The sequence below is a fragment of the Serpula lacrymans genome (genome assembly GCF_000218685.1).
Source record: "Serpula lacrymans var. lacrymans S7.9 unplaced genomic scaffold SERLAscaffold_2, whole genome shotgun sequence".
Lineage (NCBI taxonomy): Eukaryota > Fungi > Basidiomycota > Agaricomycetes > Boletales > Serpulaceae > Serpula > Serpula lacrymans.
Genome location: NW_006763291.1, coordinates 1939018 through 1957069, shown reverse-complemented (window position 1 = coordinate 1957069; position 18052 = coordinate 1939018). Strand labels below are relative to the sequence as shown.

Sequence of the window (18052 nt, the reverse complement as noted above, 5' to 3'; positions counted from 1 at the left end):
AGCTCGAACTGAAGAAAATTCCATACGAGCTGCAAGACTATCAACGTCACCAGTAATTCTTGGTCGTTCGTAAATAGTGGCCTAAAAGCAGGTGGTAATATCCACTACTCCAAAACCTTGCGGTGATGCTGATAGGTCATCATGGTGCGGGGTTGTACGTATTTACGACGGATAACTCTAATTATAAAGGCCCAATCGTGCATATTCGAAACGTAAGTCTGAATGGTAATCTTATAACAGACTCAAAGTTAACTCGAATCCCAGGATCACGCACAAAATTTACCTGATGAGTCGACGCCGTAGGAACAACGACTGCCGCACCAACCGCTGCATAAAATAATCTCCCGCGTTTTCTTTTTCAGTGACCCCCCCGCTACCTTTTTTTGGTGACATTCACGCCGCGATATGGAGTATATCAAAGCATAGGTATTGGGAAGTGAGTCGCACTTATAGCTCCTAACTCTATGATTCTAAGTTGGGTTATTTCAATGGCACGTCGTTCCTTGGTAAATATCGGTGGTGTCTTTGGGTACTTTGTATTGTTATTGACAATGCACGGCCAAAAATAAGTTAGTTATTTGCATTTGCCCCACCTGCGAAAAATCATTCCTGCCGTGTCAAGATCCTTGAAGGGGAGTACATTTATTGGTAGATATATCTGACGAGCAACGGAGCCTATTTTCTATGGAAGAAATAAAGCCTTCAAAAAAAAATTTAAACAGTGTTGTGGAAGATGGATGAAATGGAAGAACTGGATGCTCTTAGGTGTGTCCCCTTTGATGTCTTCTTTACTTTCCTTTATTTCTGATCAACTTCGGATCAACTTGTCGTGATGGATATTGTGCTTTACACGTTTCATAGGTCTCGCTTTCGTAAATTGATGATTTTCTGCGTTGTGCTGCGCGTCCGGACGCACGATTCCAGCTGAGTGGATCTGCATTCCCGCAAGGCAGCCATACCAGCACGCACATATAGTCTTTTGACATCCTCATCGGGAGTTCCAAACAGGATACTATAGACTCACAACCTATGCCAGGACACTGTGACACTTATTCACTGCGCAAGACGAGTAGACTGTGGGTGCACGAAGGCTAACTCCTAAATTCCGGTAGCTAATCCCCAATCGAGTCGTCAGGATGCATGTTGGTTCTCTACTAGTGGGAGGAAATTGAGCTAGTCTTCCGCAAGTCGTTCGTACATGTTTCATGTTTCAATACCATCTTCAATACTATCCTGACGCAATGAGTCCCCCTATTCTCACATGTCTGGGATTTACCATCTTTGATGAGACTAAACCCGTCGTTTCTATGGTGGCTGCGAATACGATCTGGTGTTAATGTTTCTCCATGCACTTTCTGTGATACGCTGATCTTATACGGTGGTCATTCACAGAAATCTGCTTTATTTTAGTAATTCGGGCAACTCGAGTACTTGAGCGGTACCGCAAGACGAAGGAATTTTGATAGCCGATTCTGTAAAAGTTCACTAAAACCCCTCGTACACGAGGGCTCGAAGTCACAGAAGCACCCCTGCTCAATGACTTTGACCGAACTTTGTCCTGCAACCCCCCAACGACATTCCAAGCACCGAAATGGCCGCGATAGCACACGCAATTACGCTAAAGGGACCGTCATCAGCTGGGCAAGAGAAATTTCCTGTTGACCTCGCATGGCAAGCCAGTGGAAGCGAAGGTGAATAAAGAAACGTCTAAATTTGGCCAAGTCAACCGTTCATTTTAAGAATGACGACAACTTTCCAAGTCGGCTATCCTGGTCGTGGTCTTCTCGGCAAGATTGAGTTGGTCAGCTGGTTTTCACTGTAGCTCAGCGCTGCCGATGGTAGATTGAATCTATCACCCAATACTATTCCACGTGTCCATTTTCTCGACGAGCCAACAAATGATCCCACAAAGATGTGGTGCAAAATTATGAGATGCTGTCGAAACGACCTTGGTCGTGCCCCCATTTTACTACTCATGCTGCCTGGATACGATGGAACACTCACAAGATCCATGGCGCTACGAGACCGAATTGGGACTCGCGAATTTACATACCTGGGTGGTGCTGGACGTCATCGCGATAATCAAGGCATGGGGTGGCCTAGAATGTAAGTGGACTACGTATTTTCCCTCAAAGAAGCTTCAGTGAGAGAGCTTGCCTTTGGATCATTTATCATCCATGACAAATCAAGCGTTTTCATGACACCTACCGTCCACAGGAACTCTACAGTGACACATACGATAACCATCAGTTACACACTACATCAAATACCGATAAAAATACAAAACTATACTATTGAACTGATACATAAAGGGGACCTTTTTTTGTTGACTTCCTTTTTTCCTTCTTTTTTTTTGTGTTAGTATATGGAAATGAAAACTTCGAAAACGAACAAAGCGTTGTAAAAGAAAGTTATCTCTACAGAAATTGAACAGTTGATACAGAAGATTGCGTTAAATGGATACAAGAAATTATCGCGAAAAAAATACCGAGTCTCGAACGGTTAAAGTCTCTATGGCGAATTCTAGATGTTTGGAATAATAGGTATACGTCAGCGCTGGCCTTGACCACTGCCATGCACCGAATTGTACGCAGAGGTTCCTTCATTTCCAGAAGAGGGAGATGGAGTCGTATGAGGTTGCGCGTAATGAGCAGGATAGCTTTGATACTGAGGATGACGGCTGGAGGAACTGAGGCTCGACTCAGGAGAGCCGGTAGCACCATAGAGAAGGCGTGAACTGCCGGTTGGTGGCTGTAACGCAGCAGCGACAAAGTCGGGAAAACCAGCCGTCAAGAATATGGCACCGACGAGCATGCCACTCGACGTCTGAGTGGGATAAATAATGATACCCGCCCCAGGCAGCCTTTCCGGAACGCGCCAAGGTGCGATAGCCACCTATTTGTATGAAGATCAGTATGGATCATCATCTTTCATCAAGATCAATACGAACCATCTGTTTCTCGTACAAAAGGCGAGAAAGCTGGCGGAAATTCGCTTGGTTGATGGCGTTACCGTTGGCATCGCTAAGCCTATCAGGCATGAAAGTACAGAGCGGCGGGGCGCGATGTTTGACCCAAGCTTGAACGTCTTTGAGTGCGATCGCGTCGTGCATCAAGTGGACGTAAAGGTGAGAAGGCCAAGATCCATACGACTGCAGAGCATTTAATGGGCAACCAAGCGCATGAAGCACGAAGACTTACTTGTCGCCATCGGTTTCTGCGGCCGTGATGCACAGCTCTTCACTGGGAGAACTGTTGGAGAAATGGGCACCGCTCAATACGAAAGTACCCCGCCATGGCCTCGATTGAGGAACCTGCTGGGATGGTGGTGGGATGAAAGACTCTAAGTGGGTAGGAAGACGGAAGGCCATGATTGCTGAGATTCAAGGCCAAAAGTGCGAGCTTTTAAGCATTTAGGACCTGTACACATAAGCCACGAATCGATTGAGCGAACTGCCTATGATGAAGAAAGGGGCTGAGATTTTTGCAAAGCTTCGGAGGAGAGCAACCAAATTGTCCCTGCTGGGCAACAGCCAAAAGGTTATCTCATGGTCGCGTGGCAGAGTCTCCAGGTCAACAAAGAAACTCAGGGCTTGTCTTGCCATATACATGACGGCAAACGGGGATGGGGAAAACCCTGAATGGTAGCATTCTTTGGAACCACCGCCGAGACCAAACGTGACTGCAAAGCTTAATCTTTATAGATCTTGGAGATACGCGTGGGTTTGTGATTTTGTTGCAGAAATGACAACACGTCGCTGGGTATTATAAACCCGGTGGACCCGATGCATATGGCTCTGAACCTTTTCTGGTAAGGTTCAACTGAAGTACTCTTTGCTTCAGCATCATTTGGCATCCTATACAAGTAAGGAGACTTCAGGGCCACCTGTAGAAAATGGAAGAAAAAATATAGGAAAAAGAAAAAGTTGACATATTAAAACACTCACCAGAAATATTTGTAGTCTCTGATGAAGTAGGACAGTGATGAAATATTGCAGCGCTGCAGAATCAGTGCAGATCTCACTTCAGGACTCTGATGGTTACTATACATTCCAAAAAGACATAAGCCAGTAATTCAGGCAAACGAAATTATGCTTACAAAACATTGGAGACCTCAATTGCTGCGGAGTCCAGGACTGTTCTCAGGCTTCAGTACTCAGCGACGGGGTGTACGTACAAGTAAGGTGCTGCATGCTCCATATCTCCCGACGGCCCCAACTGCAATGGAAGATGAAACGCCGTGACGACAGATAATATAATATTGAGAATAAAGCCGATGATAGGAGTACCACGTCAGGAATAACCGAGCAGATAAAACATATTACACATGCATAACCAATACAGATCAATACAAGCCAAGACGGTCTCGTAGAAGGTCGCTGTAACCAGTAATTATCAAGCTGCATCCTCCATATCGATGCTGTTCCTCGCTGATGCCCACTCAAGTTCGTCATTACCCTCTGCTTTGATGTTATGATATTGACCCGGGGGCGTACCAATGCTGTCCTCCCAACCTTCTGTCTTGATTTTCTTGAACGGGCTATTCGTCACCTCTATTCCAAAACTAGGGCCATCCTGTTTTCTTTTCCCCTTCCCGTTGTCAAATACATCCGACTCCCGTCCCCCCTGCGCATGTCCGAGACCGTCGGCCACGCCTTTAACATCTTTTCTTTTTTTCGTCTTAACCTTCTTCACCTTCTTCGGTGAAGGCACAAATTCCTTGTTGTTCTTGGCTGCCCATTCAATTTCGATGATTCTACGCACGCAACGGCGAATAAAACGTAGAGTCAGAATTATCGCTTGGCATGGGATATATTACACAAAAAGACTTGAACAATAAAAAGTATCCACCTCTCTTTCAGTTTAATATTGTCTGGGACATATGATTCTGCTTTTCGATAAAGCTCCAAGGCTACTTGCAGGTCGCCTCTGCAGATTCGTGGTGTTACAATGAGTATATTACATGCAACGAGGAGAAAGTACTTACTTTTCGGAATGAGCGCGCGCCAGCGCCACATACGCTCGCCCTGTCTTCTTTTTCGACAGGGGAGACAATACATCGGCAAGTTGGGTCTCCTTATTACCTCGTTCACTGTGCAAGGGCATCTCGGTTCAGCAGACAAATTACATGTTAGAGAGGTGACATACAACTTCTCCTCAAGCTCTTCTAAGCGCGTCTTGAGCTCGTCATCAAGGTCTCTATGCTTTCGCAGCAAAGGCGTAAGGATACCCGGAGGCAACTTCTGATCCCCTCTTTGATCGAAAGATGCCGATTTTTCCTGTTCTGCAGCAGCTTGCTCCTTTGCTCGCCGTTCTTCTTCGTCTTTGACCCGTTCCTTCTCCCGCTCTTCCAGCCGCCGCGCGACTTCCATTTCAACGGCTTTTGCTATCTGTCCAAGGCCACGTGTTCCGTCAGTCAATACAATACAAACAACGTAAGATAACACCACAGTGCGCACTCTTTCGTCGATATCCTTATCTGTCAGCTGCATCCCACCGGGTTCCTTTTCTTTCACAGCGGCGACGCCACCGGAAGATCTCAATCTTGTCGGTAAAGAGGTGGAAGGGCCAATCCCGAAGCCACTGACGCGTGGCACTCGGGAGAATCCCGCAAGACTCTGCCTGGGACCAGGAACAAGAGACTGTCGGGAGGGTCCACTACTAGAACCGGCCGTCGATACCGGTTGCAGTACGGCAGGTGCAAGCTTGGGCGGTGGTGGTTGAATGGCAGCAAAGTGTGGCTTTGGTTTTGGCTTGTTATCTGAGCGGAGAGGTTGAAGCTCATAAGCAGAAGAGAGCGAAATATTTACGTACTACGTTCGTTGATGACAGGTCTATTTTCTACATTCTTCGTTCGTACTGCAAAGCTTAGGAGGACGCGTTATTTACTAATGATATGTATACATTATGGAACTTACTTGAGAGTATTAAGGGTATCCTGTCGGAATTTGACGCCTGGAGCAAGATTGCATATGAGTAATCCTACGGACGATCCACCTAGCGCATCTTGAAGTATTCGAGTTAATTTAGAGTTTCGATATGGTATACGAGACTACGCTCAAAGAGTATCAACACAATTCTCATGGTCTACCACATTACTTACAGCTCCTTGGTTTAGGGCATGAACCACTTGTCCCAAAACACTTAAGCTTTTGTTGATTGCTGAAGATTCAGACATGCGTGTGGGATCGTTGCCAGTCAGCTTGTTATTTTCTGAACCAGCTAAGTCGACTAGATTGATCTTTCCTGTCAATGCTAATAGGGAAATGGTGAGTATTAAGGTATGGGTCAGCGACAAAAATCGGTATTACTTTTCTCTTCCGAAGAATCTGTCATGGTCACTTCAATTGTTAAAACGGCATGCGACCGGGATGATGCATGATTCAAATTTGTTGATCCTACTGAACGGTGTTTCGAGGCTTGTCTAGTTGTACGGCCGCGGTCTAGAACCCTCGTGGAGTCACAAAAAGACGGACACTTACAAATAAATGGCGTCAAATTCTTCTATTGAATTAATGGGAATTGAGGTAAGGTTGGCAACGAAAACTTGGCCCACGTCGTTCTCTCGTACTGGTAGCTTGGGAGCCTGCACATCAGGGATTTTGGGTGAGCATCCCACGCATGTGATGACTGCTCCTTTCAGACTCACGGTTTCCCTATTTACTAAAAGGTCATAAACTTCGTCCTTGTATATTTCCATATAAGACACAGCCAGGGAAACATTTGACCTGTGCAGAGATGATTTCTGTTGAAACATTGCCTGTAGATTTCCGGACATTATTCAGGCTCAAAGAGACAGAAATAAGAGGGAAAATACGTACTGTGACAACTCGTGGAATGACACCTGGCTGAGATTTGCTACCCTGCATAGTATGTGTTTTACCAGACGACGTTACACCATACGCGAAGATCGTAACTGTCTGAAACGTGCCTATGTAAGTGTATGGCCTCGGGGCCCCTGAATCGGACGGGTGATACATACAACGCCACTGTAAACAACATTGATCAAGGGTTGCACATCTCTATCGAATATTTCCTCCTGTGTGGAGGATTGGTCATAGCACGACGAGAAACTATCCGAAAGTCAAGCAAAGCACGCAGATACTATTTCATAGGTGCACCCACGGAAATTTGAAGACTTGTGTAGGATCTCTTGGGTTGGCGATGCTGATGCAGGATGCGGCTTGGTCTGAATGGATGACTTGAATGGAAGTATCTTCGACCTCGCCATCAATTCGGGGCCGCAGACGGGCTGCAATCCTTATTCTCTGTAAGGCAGACATACAAATGTTTGCTGATAACCTGGCGGTCCCTGGTAAAGGTGTGGTAGATCTTGCTGCCACTGGAATGGGGGCTGACCTCCGCTGATGGAAATAGTTGGAAAGCTGGGGGCGGAGTTTCGAACCTGAGCGCGTCTGGTGGCGTGACCTGCACGTGACTCACGCGAATGATTGCTTTTCAATACAGTAACTCACGAGCTGACAATTAATGTTGACTATAACCTACGATATTACCATGATACAGCCTAAGGGTATCCGACCAATATATAGTAAATATACATATCATTGTGATACAGGCTCATCACCGCGACCAAGGGGGCGACAGGAGAGCGAGCAATATCATATAGCTTGGCTATCAATATTACACCGCCTTCCGAGCCCTCGCAAGCACGGCCCACAAGAACCCCGAGATATCGTTTGATTGCACATATGAGTCTATAACGTCCCCTATCTCGATCTCCACGCCCTGGACTTGGGCGGCCACAAGCTGCCTCGTATTTGGAAGGAAGAGCAGGGTAATAGATATCTCTCGTGGCGATGGAGAGTTCTGACCAATCATGTATGTCAATCGGAGCTCATTTTCCGACACTGAATGTGATGATTCCAAGGACAATAACGATTTATGCAACGCCAGGGAAGCCGTGTACCTGAGTAACCGTCGTCAGTAACAGCTCAGGAGTGACCTCTCTATGGGAACTCTTACCAGTCGTAGAGTTCAAATATCCTAGCATCCTCCACCTCCTCCTTACACGCGCTCGCAATTTTTTCTGCTTCGGCCTTTTCTACCCGCAACCTTTCCACTTCCTTGGCACCTGTTTTTATATTCTCTTTGGTTGCTGCAATTTTCTCATTTACTTGTTGGAGCTCCGTGTCAAGGTCCTGCATCTCCGCTATTTGTGAGTCCAGTTGGGCATTTGCAGATTCAATCGTCAGGCGTGGGTGTGGGTGAGCTTGCCGCAATCTTGTGAGAGCCAATCGGGCGTCCAAAATCTTTTGGGAAAGGCTGGATGCTTCCTCTGTGAGAGCCTTAGTTTGAAGATAGTCTACATAACCAAATACGTCAGCAGCATAGACAGTGAGGCCAGGTTAAAGCCCAACCCTCTTCAACTAAAGGTGCTAAAGTTCGAATGTCTTGATATTTCTCCGCTATCCGAGATTTGGCCGCTTTGAGAATTTCCTTCTTCCCCTCGTTGCGAAGTCTCAGTTCTGCATTGCTTGCTGCAGTGACAAGAGGCGCGTCATCGATGTCGCTCACAATCGTTTTAATGTATTTATCTTTTGCCTTCTGCTCCAAGTACTGGAATTTGAGTTTGCGTAGGAAGGACTGTATAGAGAGGTGTTAGCATGTCTTCCACTACACTCTGATTCACGTACTATTTGTGCAGCAACCAAACTCGCAATAATAGCAGGGTCTCTTGATGTCTCCTCGCCTAATGGCCAATCATCAATACCTTCAAATTTATAAGATTTGAACTGTGTCTTCGCGTTCAGTATCTTGAGGTTAGCGGCATCCAATTTGGCTTGCAAAGAGCGTGCAGTATCAAGGTTGGAAGTAGAACTAGTAGCTTCTGTGGACGACATAACGGGGGAGAGATTTTATGTGGCTTTTGTATTACCCAATGCCTAATCCTTGTCAAGTTAGCTTGCCGACTCGTAAGTTAAGAAACAGAACGCGAACATCGCGGTACGAGTTGGCGCGAACATCACGTGATATAATTCCTAATCAACTATGAGAGCAAGGTGTGTATAAAGTCTCAGAGATTTCTATTGATAGGAGGAACGACTGTCTTCCTCCTAAACGGTATGCCTAGGGAAGACTACGAGATTTCGGTCTATCGAGCCTAGTTCAAAACAATGAATAAAGACATGGCATAGTTACTAAAAACTAAGATGAGTCGTTACTACACAAAAAGGATGAGAACGGCAGACTAAATAGAGAACAGACAATATATGATATGAATAAATGCAGTACGCAAAAGAGTCAGCGGACATAGGGACGAGTATGCAAGCAATACAAATCTAAACATGCCTATCATGAGCGAACCTCGAGCTGCGACGCTTGTTAGGCATGGGCGATGACTGAGCCGAAGCAATCTGCAACAACCAAAGATCAGCCATCGAACGAGTCCTTATATAAGATAAACGTACTTTATCATCGAGCTCTGTGATAGACTCCATATGAACAGCTCTGAGCTTCGCATACCCTTCTCGCAAGCCAGCGATCGTAGCTTCGTCTGCCTTCTTAGATTGCTCGAGATCCTCTACCTCCTCCTCTGCCCCTCGCAACTGCTCACGAGTAACCGCGAGATCTGTTTTCAACGCCGCGACATTGTTTCTCTCGGACAAAACGATAACTTCCGCTTCATCCAGCCGCTGGCCAAAAACTTCAAGCTGTTGCGCGACTTCGTCACGCGCCATATTGGCCGACGCTAATTTACCGTCAAGTTCCTCAACGTGAAGTTGCGCAGCTTCAAGTGATTTCTGGACAGACGACAGTTTCGACAAATATTTCTTTTCATCTTCCACTTGTTGTGCATTTGCGGCGTCTAACGTCATTTGGATTTCACGGATCGTTTCTTGAGCCTTGTCATGTTCGAGCCGCGTAGCATCCAAGTCATATTGCAGTGCCCCGTTGAGGTTATCGAGCGAGGATGATCGAGCCTCAAGGGACTCAGATACACGATTGGCGACTTCGAGGTTCTTTTCTAAGTTTTCTTTCTCATCCTGTAAAGTCTCGATCCGTCCTGTCAAAATCTTTTCGAGTTCATTGGTTTGCGTTGCTGCATCTTCCAAAGATTCTATGCGATTTTGAAGTTCTTGGATGGTCGTTTGAGCCACCTCCAGAGCAGCGCTAGCTGTAGCACTCTGATCGGTGATGTCTGCAGCCTTCTTCTTCAACGTTATAGTGAACTCATCAGCCTCCACTAGACGGGAAATCAAAGACGAGTTTTCGTCGTTGATGAGTGTCAATTCCGTTTTCGATAATCTGAGATTCTGCTCCACATCAGATATTTTCGCCTCCAGGACTGCATTTTGAGCGCGCGAGGTTTCAAGGGAGACTTCAAATCCACGATACTGAGTCTCGACTGACTGTTTCTCTTTTTCCACTGCAGAAATCTGAGCACGTAACGAAGCTGATTCTGTCTCGAGTAGTTCCAGTGAGGAAGATAAGGTTTCCTCCCTCTTACGGGCTTCGTCATTCTCAGCCATGAGACTCTGGTTCTTTTTATCAACATCTTGAATTTTGAGATCAAAACCTGCTAGTTTTGACGTTAATTCTTGGACTTGTGCCTCTAGACGTGCGATAGTCGAAACTTGATCTTTGGCGGCATTTTTAAGCTCAAGAGCTGACTCCTCTTTTTCTGCTATAGAACGTTCCAAGCTAGCCATATGCTCTCGGAGATCGGATAGATTACTTTCTTTAGTTTCCAATGTTGTACTTCGTTCAGAAATTGTATGTTGAAGATTAGCAATCTTTTCGTTCAACATATCGACCTGCTCGTTCTGTTTGGATATACTTGTTTCAAGATTCCCGTGCTTCGACTGTAACTCGGAATAGCTATTCTGTAACTCGAGCTGTTCCGAAAGTCGAACTTGCATAGTCTCCTCCATCGACATAATCTGAGAGATGTAAATTGTTACTATTCAAAGTAAGGAGTGAGATACGCACTTTCCCTTGAAGTGCTCTCTCATGTTCTTCTGAGCTCCGAAGTTGCGTCCCCAATCGCTTGCATGTTGAAAGTGCATCTTCTAGCGTGCGCCGGCCATTATCCCTAGAGGATCTCACTGGTGAAGGTGCAGGTGTAGCGACCTGGTAAGAGTCGTTTACTGTGCAGTGGCCATCTACAACGCCAGAATTCATGAATACATCATCGTCATCATTCATGCCAAGTATGATGTCGTCATGAGCCATCCCCGGGGAACTTGGGGCAGGCGTAGGCTGCTTGCTGATGTGAGAAATTATCGAGCCCGACTGAGTACGAGTTACTCCATTGAGTGGCACTGGACGAGACAGCATATTAGCACTATGAGGCCTGGAAGGGGATGACGCCGTAGTATCACTATCATAGATGTGATTATGCATGATTAGAAAGTTAAACACTCAAATATATAAGGTTAACGTACAAAGAGGGAACAGGAGTCTCAGGCCTGCTGACTGTGACGTTACCTTGGTCAAATGATCCATCTTCAGGCGTGACTGTCGTTCTCTTCATTTCATCCAACTCGTGTATTGCAGACAAGAGTTGGTTGTCCTTCTGTCTGAGCTCATCCTGAAGACGCTGAAGTTCTTCGTTAGATGAATTATCACTTGGCAAAGAAGCCTCGAGCTGGGCGCGCTGCATTGCTTCTACTTTGGCCTTCAACTGTGATGAATGTGAGAAAGGCACTATCGTAGGCAGGCGAAGTATATATACTTACCTCCGCTTTGGTCATGTTTGACAGGGACTTTGTAGACTGAGTAAATTGAGACGAGGTCATCCTACGTCTCTTGGCTCGACCGCCTGGCTGGGAAATAGAGGGTGCATGTTCCACAAATTCAGCGTCTCTGTCACGTCCCACAACAGAACGCATTGGACGTGACGTTGGACGCGACAATCCTTTACGCTTCTGGCCTCGAACAGATAGCTCTTCTGTCACTGACTTCCATACAGCATCCTCTTGAGCCGGAGAGGAAGAGGCGCTGGGGCTAGGGAGATACTTTCGTCGGGCAACGGAAACACTAGATGCAGAATAAGACATTCCTGGGTTGCAAATGAAATCCTGGAGTCAAGGACTTACGCCTTTTTCCCTTCTGAGGTCATGCTAACGTACCCAGTAGAGTCAAGGGGCTGGAAGATACCTTGGTCCTCCTGTGAAGCATAACATAAGTCATTTCCTTAATAAAAAAAAGGTCATTGCCTACCAATTTATGTACGGCTCTCGTTACCCATGCCGCCCACTGAGGACCAAGCTTATCTTTTTTGAAGTCGGCTATTTTTCGAACTGAGCACAATAGAGTTAGAAACAATTCATAGGTAGAGGAGCCCTTTGTACTTACCTTGAGAACGTAGTGTAGCAAGATGAACGTTTTGTCTCCTATGTTCCTTTTGAGCCTGAGAATAAGCACCGAGTACACCTAGTAAAAGTGAAAATGCGTATTCAAGTTTATGTAAAGGATTGTATTCAAACTATCTTACGCTCCGCATAGCTGTGCTTTACTACTTTCTTGCTTCTCGTTGCAACCATGTTGACGTTTTGTTATAGAGAATGCGAAATGAATGAGGTCGTCGTTGTGGGTCAAGGTGAATCGTGTCAGATACCTAGTCTTTATTGTTTTTAGGGTCCGACAGGGGTGTACACGCCATTGGGGTCACATCACGTACTGCGCGTGTATCACGTGACTACCTAATGACTCAAACATTACAAGCACGTGCATCTCATTTTACAACCCTTTCAAGTTCGTTGCCCAAACAGGAAAGTAACCTTAAACTGAAATGTTCAATTACTAGAAGACTCGAGTCCGAAGCTTGAGGTGATAATTTCTTTCTTGTATCTCAAATGCGAAACATTTTTCAACGCCATTCAGGAAAATATACTGGTACACAGCGTGGATTCCTCTTTGCTAGTAATACTGAAGACCGACACCCCATCCAGCTCCGACCGTCTCTCGCAGCTCAGATGGCTAAGATGGCGACCTGGACGAGATTATATTTCCTCCATTTACGATGGTCTCACTTTCCGTCATGTCATTAAGCAGGCAGCCTCACCTTGCAACGTCCTTTCCCATTTGCTTTTTCGTGATATACACTGCAGTTGTGCGCGACTAATACAGGATGAACCCATCGTCGCCAAAACGTAGTACTCTTTATCAACGGCGGTTTTGGCAAGGCGAACAAAACACATTTAAAATATAAGGAATTTTCCTAAATGCTTGTTTCTCCTTGGACGGCGACGATTTATGTTCGCGGATTACAGACTCTTTGTGAGTCCGAGTCCAAGTCTCAAGTGAAGCACATTACTTTTCATGTTATAAGGACCTTATCTAAGTCTTACTAGCCTTTCAATATAGGGTCATACCATCATACCACAATCTGGCTACATGTTGTGACAGTTTTGCCAGCACCTACTAATAAGATCCGCACGTCAGTTTCTGGACAGACAACACGTGGATTTGAAACGTCTGATATACGTTCGGTAGGTATTCTTCGACCCTTACTGCATCTAACTCTCAAAGCGAACCATAACTATCGTCAAATTGTCCGTTATATTTTGGAACAACTATAATACGGTATAAATAAAAATGGCAGAAGATGCGTCTATAGTACCTGACTACAGCAAGCTAAACTGTTTCGACGGATTCAAAGCCACTGGCGTCCATATCGCGTCCGGCGTACGATGCATTGACTCTCCATTGCGTCGGAACATCCTCCTCACTTAAATTCCTTCTATGTTTCCTATTCTTCTCCTCCTCTTTTTCTCGCTTCTTTTCCTCCTTCGTCTTTTTCACTTTCTTAGGAAAGTCACTGTCTAGGCCTATAAGGATCAAGCCTGGATGCCAGACGTTGTAGAGGGCGATAGCACAGAACATCGGCAATGCGTCCAGACAGTAGTAAAACGCCTCGCTCTCCGTTATCGTCGAGTGAAATCCATCGGAATACTCAACCAGACGATAAATTATACGAAGCTTAACGCCAGCATAATCAGTATGTCATCACATTTTCGTGTCAGCATTTGAGCTTACCGTTATCAAACCCAGTGTTGCGTAAAGGACGTACAGAAGTCTTCTCCAATCCCTCGGTCTTTCTAGTCCTTCTCCTCGGTTCATTCGTTTATGGAACATAACGGCAAGTCCGAAGAAAAATATAATGAAGCATTCTTGCAGCCCAATACCTCCCATATAGATGTGCACACCAAGCATCAGCGTTGTTGAATCTGTGCTAGTGGTAAGACTGCCACCTGCGCCTTGTACAATGAAGGCTCTGTCAGAACATCAGTTACATTCTGTCGTCAAGTCTTCTGGATAGAGACATACGTGATATCAGCAAGTACGAACCACCTGGCCAACTTATCTGCTCTCATTCCTGCTATTTTATGGTCCGGTAAAAAATAATACGCCATGCGGCCCAAAAGCATGTAGTCGAAAGCGTTAATCCACAGTGGTGAAAGGAGTATAAGCAGCTGCGACGGTATTGCGTACGTGCTTTGTGATTGATCTAGTGTCGACAGTGTGCGGGTGACGAGGCCGATAGTTTGCCAGATTCCAGCCATGACAATAACCCAAGTGAACCTTTTACGATAATAGAATCCTTGTATGATGTGCAAAATTGTGACAAGTCCAAAAAGAACGGAGAACAACACCGCTGCGGGGAAGGATGCACAATATAAATATTCTGACTTTGGATCTAGAGGGGCTGTTATCGTTTGGTAAGTACAGCTTAGACGCGTTTATGGTAGTAGGAGCGAGTGCTTACGAAGGCATTTGAGGTTCATGTTTCTAGCTTGTATAGCCGTATTTGCGGTGGACTTGCTTAGGAAGAAAAAATTGTAATATATGAACAATGCAGGTAAGAAGTTTTGGAAAAAATGTAGTTGAAATCACTAAAAGGAAGGTATAAGATAAAAGGGTGAAGTCGTTGGATTTTAATTCTGAAATACCCCTCTTGATAAATGGAGGGGAGGCGGTGCAGATATAGAACTATCGCGCGACAGGCCGGTGAATGACGCCTCAGGTTAGTGATAGCACCTTTCTTTAGAAATTTAAGCTGCTACGGCATAGATGATTGTATCGCATTATGATAGAAGGCACGGCTTCTCGTACCTAACGTGCTGCTAAAAGGCACACGAGTGACATGGAGCATCAACGTACAATGGCAAGAAGGCAGAAGGCAAAGACGGCCATGTCCTCCGTCTGGGATTATGTTCGAATGACTTGTCCTTCCGAACTTGAATGCTACTGCGCTCCGCAGGTGGGTTATGTTGAGATCACAGCCGCAGCGCTGGGCACATTGCGCAGTGTTTCTTTGTCTCCAGCTTGCTAGGAAATACGAAACTCGAAGTTCCATTGATAATCTAAGCGGTAAACCATTGAAGTAAAATACAAATATCCGATCGAACTTGAAAGTGTAAATTTTTGACGTACAGTTCTGACAATCACATACTAAGAGTCGGGACGGGGTGTAGAGTTATATGACATACATAGCGTTGTTGATATGCCCATCTGGCATTCATTATGTGATCATGACAAGCTTATAATTATGATTGCGTTCTGCTTGACAGATTGGTTTGCAGCGCACGACGTGCTTTGTAACCATTGCAGTTACGTTCCTACTAAATTTGGTAACTACTGCAGTTACTATACTCAGGCCCGGCCTGTGCTACTTACTACCTTGCCCCCGTAGTTGCATGTTGCCATGACTCGCAAAGCCGAGAACAGCGCATTCGCATTCCCAATAACAACTATCTTCATGCCAGTCGGAATCATTGTTGATGATTACGCAGAAAACTTGTTCTTATTTTAAATAAGTATTTACCAAGTCGAAAGGTGTAGTAAATGCTCCCGTTCGAGAAAAAAAAAAGAGCTTATCCGAGCGAGTGGTTCCTTGTATCACTAGCGTGAGCGTGGGGTGGATGTATAGGAGCTCGAGTTGATTCCTCATGGGAGAGTTGAGGGTGGTTGCTGCTTCTACAACTATAAACTGAGCATAAAGTTAAAAACCAATCTACCAATGGTAGTCCAGTCATCTCATTCTTCTCATGGAGCTTGGGAACTTGAGGACCAAAATTTCAGGGGTACTTAGCTGATTCATTATCGAACTCAACGGTGGCGAGATAGATAAGTGGGTGTCTAAGCACGAGGCGACCTTGGAATTTATTCCGTCCAAAAGTCTAAACCGACAGGACCCAAATTGAAGGCAAGCTGTGGGACATTACCGCTTACAGAGCTTGTATCCAATCGCTCCAAGGGAGCCTGAACGGAAATTATTGTGGTAATGAGTGAACCAGGCCACCAGCGAGATAACGCGTGGTATTATACGTCAAGGGGACATGCGTTGCGGTGCAGTGAATAATCGCCATCCTTGCTAATGTACTAAGTAGGGAATAAATATACGTCAGACCCTGTAGTACGAAAGGCAGAAGCCGAACACGTACATGGTTATATCGGTATGTCTCTTTTCTCAAAGCCGTCTGAACAGTGCCAAAAAAAATGATAAGTAAAATAGACGGGGGAGTAGGAGCTGGCTTAACAGGTCAGACAGCCTCACCAGAATCTGTCAAGATTAAAAGAGAGCGATTAATGTTGAAGACCTGTTTACGTCCCATCTCCCCTACGCAAGCGATTAAACTTTGGGAGCATCTCACGGAGATACTCTGTGTGTTTGTGCCTCAGGTCTGCTTCCTGCACCTTGCCTCTTCCGCTCCAAGTGCGCCGTTCCGATGCAGGCCCGTAAAAGACAGTGTAGTCGCCGAGAGACTCCTCTTCTGTGGGAACTACAACGCATGCAGCACCGATCACACAGTAGGACCCTATGCGGACGGTATGGTGAACTCGTGCACGTGTTGATATGGTATTGAAGTTGCCGATTGCTGGGGACTCCACTCCTAAGCGAGGACGAGAGTTGTTAAGAGAGGAGCAATGTTCTAAGAAGCTGAAAATAGAACGCACGGCAGCCAATTTCAAATAGGTTGTCATCGCCAATGCGCATGATTTCTTTTCTCCTGGGATAGGGATAAAGCTATGGTAAAAGAAGCGAAAGGATGGTAATAGCACAGTGGCAATGCACCTGTTGACGATAATTGCGCTCTCCTCGATGATGCATCCCGAGCCGATCACGATGGCACCTGCGATCGCGAATATGGTTGCCTTTGGGTGAACAATTGTACCTGTGTGTGGGATGTAAATGCGAAGATGAGAAAACAAGGGGAGAGATTGGGTACCTGAGCCAATGGTGATATCGCCCTTGAGCTCGACATCCTGGCAGACGATGGCCTTTGAGTGTATTGTGAATTTGTCGCGTCTGTGTGGATATCAGCAGAGATACGGAAACATGCACAGGACTGACATTGGGGCCATTGTAGGGTCAGCTGACTGAGCTGCAATTGCCACACGGAAGCAAAGGTCAGAGTTATTACAGCGGACCCTAACCCGAGCAAGCCTCGTGTTCTGGTATACCCTTCAACCAACTCTTCATAATTGCTCGGCCGAGTCTTTGTCTTCAAGCTTTCCCTCTATTTTCCTGTCTTTTTCTTTGTAAATGGCTCCAAATACATCACCGCCAGGTATACATGAAGCTACACAAAACTCTACTTCAGCCTGGCAGAACAATCTACAATCGCTTTTCCACCACGCCAAAGACCGTTTCCCAGATGTCGTTTGGGAGCTCATAGGCGAGCACGACGACAAGTCCAAGGATCCTGAGGAGGTCTGGGGACATAAAGGTTCGTAGACGTACCTACTTTTTCTCATTCTCTCCCTGTGGGTCCTCGCGGTGCGACCACTGCGAATCGCCATGCACTATACACGGTGTTTGAAGTTATCGCTCCAGGTATCTTTGCTATGTTACTATCTCTAGATGGATTCGAGATTTCAGTCTACAAGTAGTAATATGCATCGCACTCCTTGTCGTGGTCTCACGTCACTCGACCATATCATTTGTAGTTTTTGTCCAGCGTCTCTACGATGCGCACCTATATGTGCCTTACATTGACATATACTTTACAGCAATCGTATATGCCCGAGCTCCCCCAAGTTTTCAAGCTCGATACTTCTCGTTTCGCCCTCCCCCAGTCGCCTCC

The 18052-nt window shown here is 45.8% G+C and overlaps 6 protein-coding genes across 6 annotated transcripts; all 6 read right to left on the bottom strand.

Annotated features, from left to right (window-relative positions):
* Positions 1-2220: 2220 nt before the first annotated feature.
* SERLADRAFT_412990 (uncharacterized protein) lies at positions 2221-3577 on the bottom strand (the record flags this gene model as incomplete). The annotated part of the gene is made up of 3 exons (XM_007313714.1): positions 2221-2895; positions 2951-3151; positions 3201-3577. The coding sequence occupies 2 exons, from the start codon at positions 3110-3112 to the stop codon at positions 2551-2553; spliced, it is 507 nt and encodes a 168-aa protein (XP_007313776.1).
* A 53-nt stretch (positions 3578-3630) lies between these two features.
* On the bottom strand, positions 3631-4053 carry SERLADRAFT_457395 (uncharacterized protein; the record flags this gene model as incomplete). The annotated part of the gene is made up of 2 exons (XM_007313713.1): positions 3631-3885; positions 3947-4053. The coding sequence occupies one exon, from the start codon at positions 3853-3855 to the stop codon at positions 3691-3693; it is 165 nt and encodes a 54-aa protein (XP_007313775.1).
* A 341-nt stretch (positions 4054-4394) lies between these two features.
* On the bottom strand, positions 4395-7282 carry SERLADRAFT_433519 (uncharacterized protein; the record flags this gene model as incomplete). The annotated part of the gene is made up of 14 exons (XM_007313712.1): positions 4395-4755; positions 4851-4928; positions 4987-5091; positions 5148-5389; positions 5459-5760; positions 5814-5866; positions 5918-6051; positions 6103-6254; positions 6311-6423; positions 6482-6585; positions 6649-6759; positions 6821-6919; positions 6982-7072; positions 7125-7282. 14 exons carry the CDS (start codon positions 7280-7282, stop codon positions 4395-4397), a joined length of 2103 nt encoding a protein of 700 aa, XP_007313774.1.
* A 332-nt stretch (positions 7283-7614) lies between these two features.
* On the bottom strand, positions 7615-8960 carry SERLADRAFT_445326 (uncharacterized protein; the record flags this gene model as incomplete). Its single annotated transcript, XM_007313711.1, has 4 exons — positions 7615-7926; positions 7983-8322; positions 8378-8603; positions 8654-8960. 4 exons carry the CDS (start codon positions 8858-8860, stop codon positions 7641-7643), a joined length of 1059 nt encoding a protein of 352 aa, XP_007313773.1.
* Positions 8961-13598: 4638 nt separating this feature from the next.
* SERLADRAFT_405498 (uncharacterized protein) lies at positions 13599-15740 on the bottom strand (the record flags this gene model as incomplete). Its single annotated transcript, XM_007313710.1, has 6 exons — positions 13599-13943; positions 14001-14238; positions 14292-14619; positions 15399-15416; positions 15455-15476; positions 15642-15740. 6 exons carry the CDS (start codon positions 15738-15740, stop codon positions 13599-13601), a joined length of 1050 nt encoding a protein of 349 aa, XP_007313772.1.
* A 483-nt stretch (positions 15741-16223) lies between these two features.
* SERLADRAFT_457389 (uncharacterized protein) lies at positions 16224-17354 on the bottom strand (the record flags this gene model as incomplete). Its single annotated transcript, XM_007313709.1, has 7 exons — positions 16224-16346; positions 16409-16444; positions 16522-16858; positions 16923-16975; positions 17041-17140; positions 17195-17274; positions 17320-17354. 5 exons carry the CDS (start codon positions 17328-17330, stop codon positions 16569-16571), a joined length of 534 nt encoding a protein of 177 aa, XP_007313771.1.
* Positions 17355-18052: the final 698 nt, after the last annotated feature.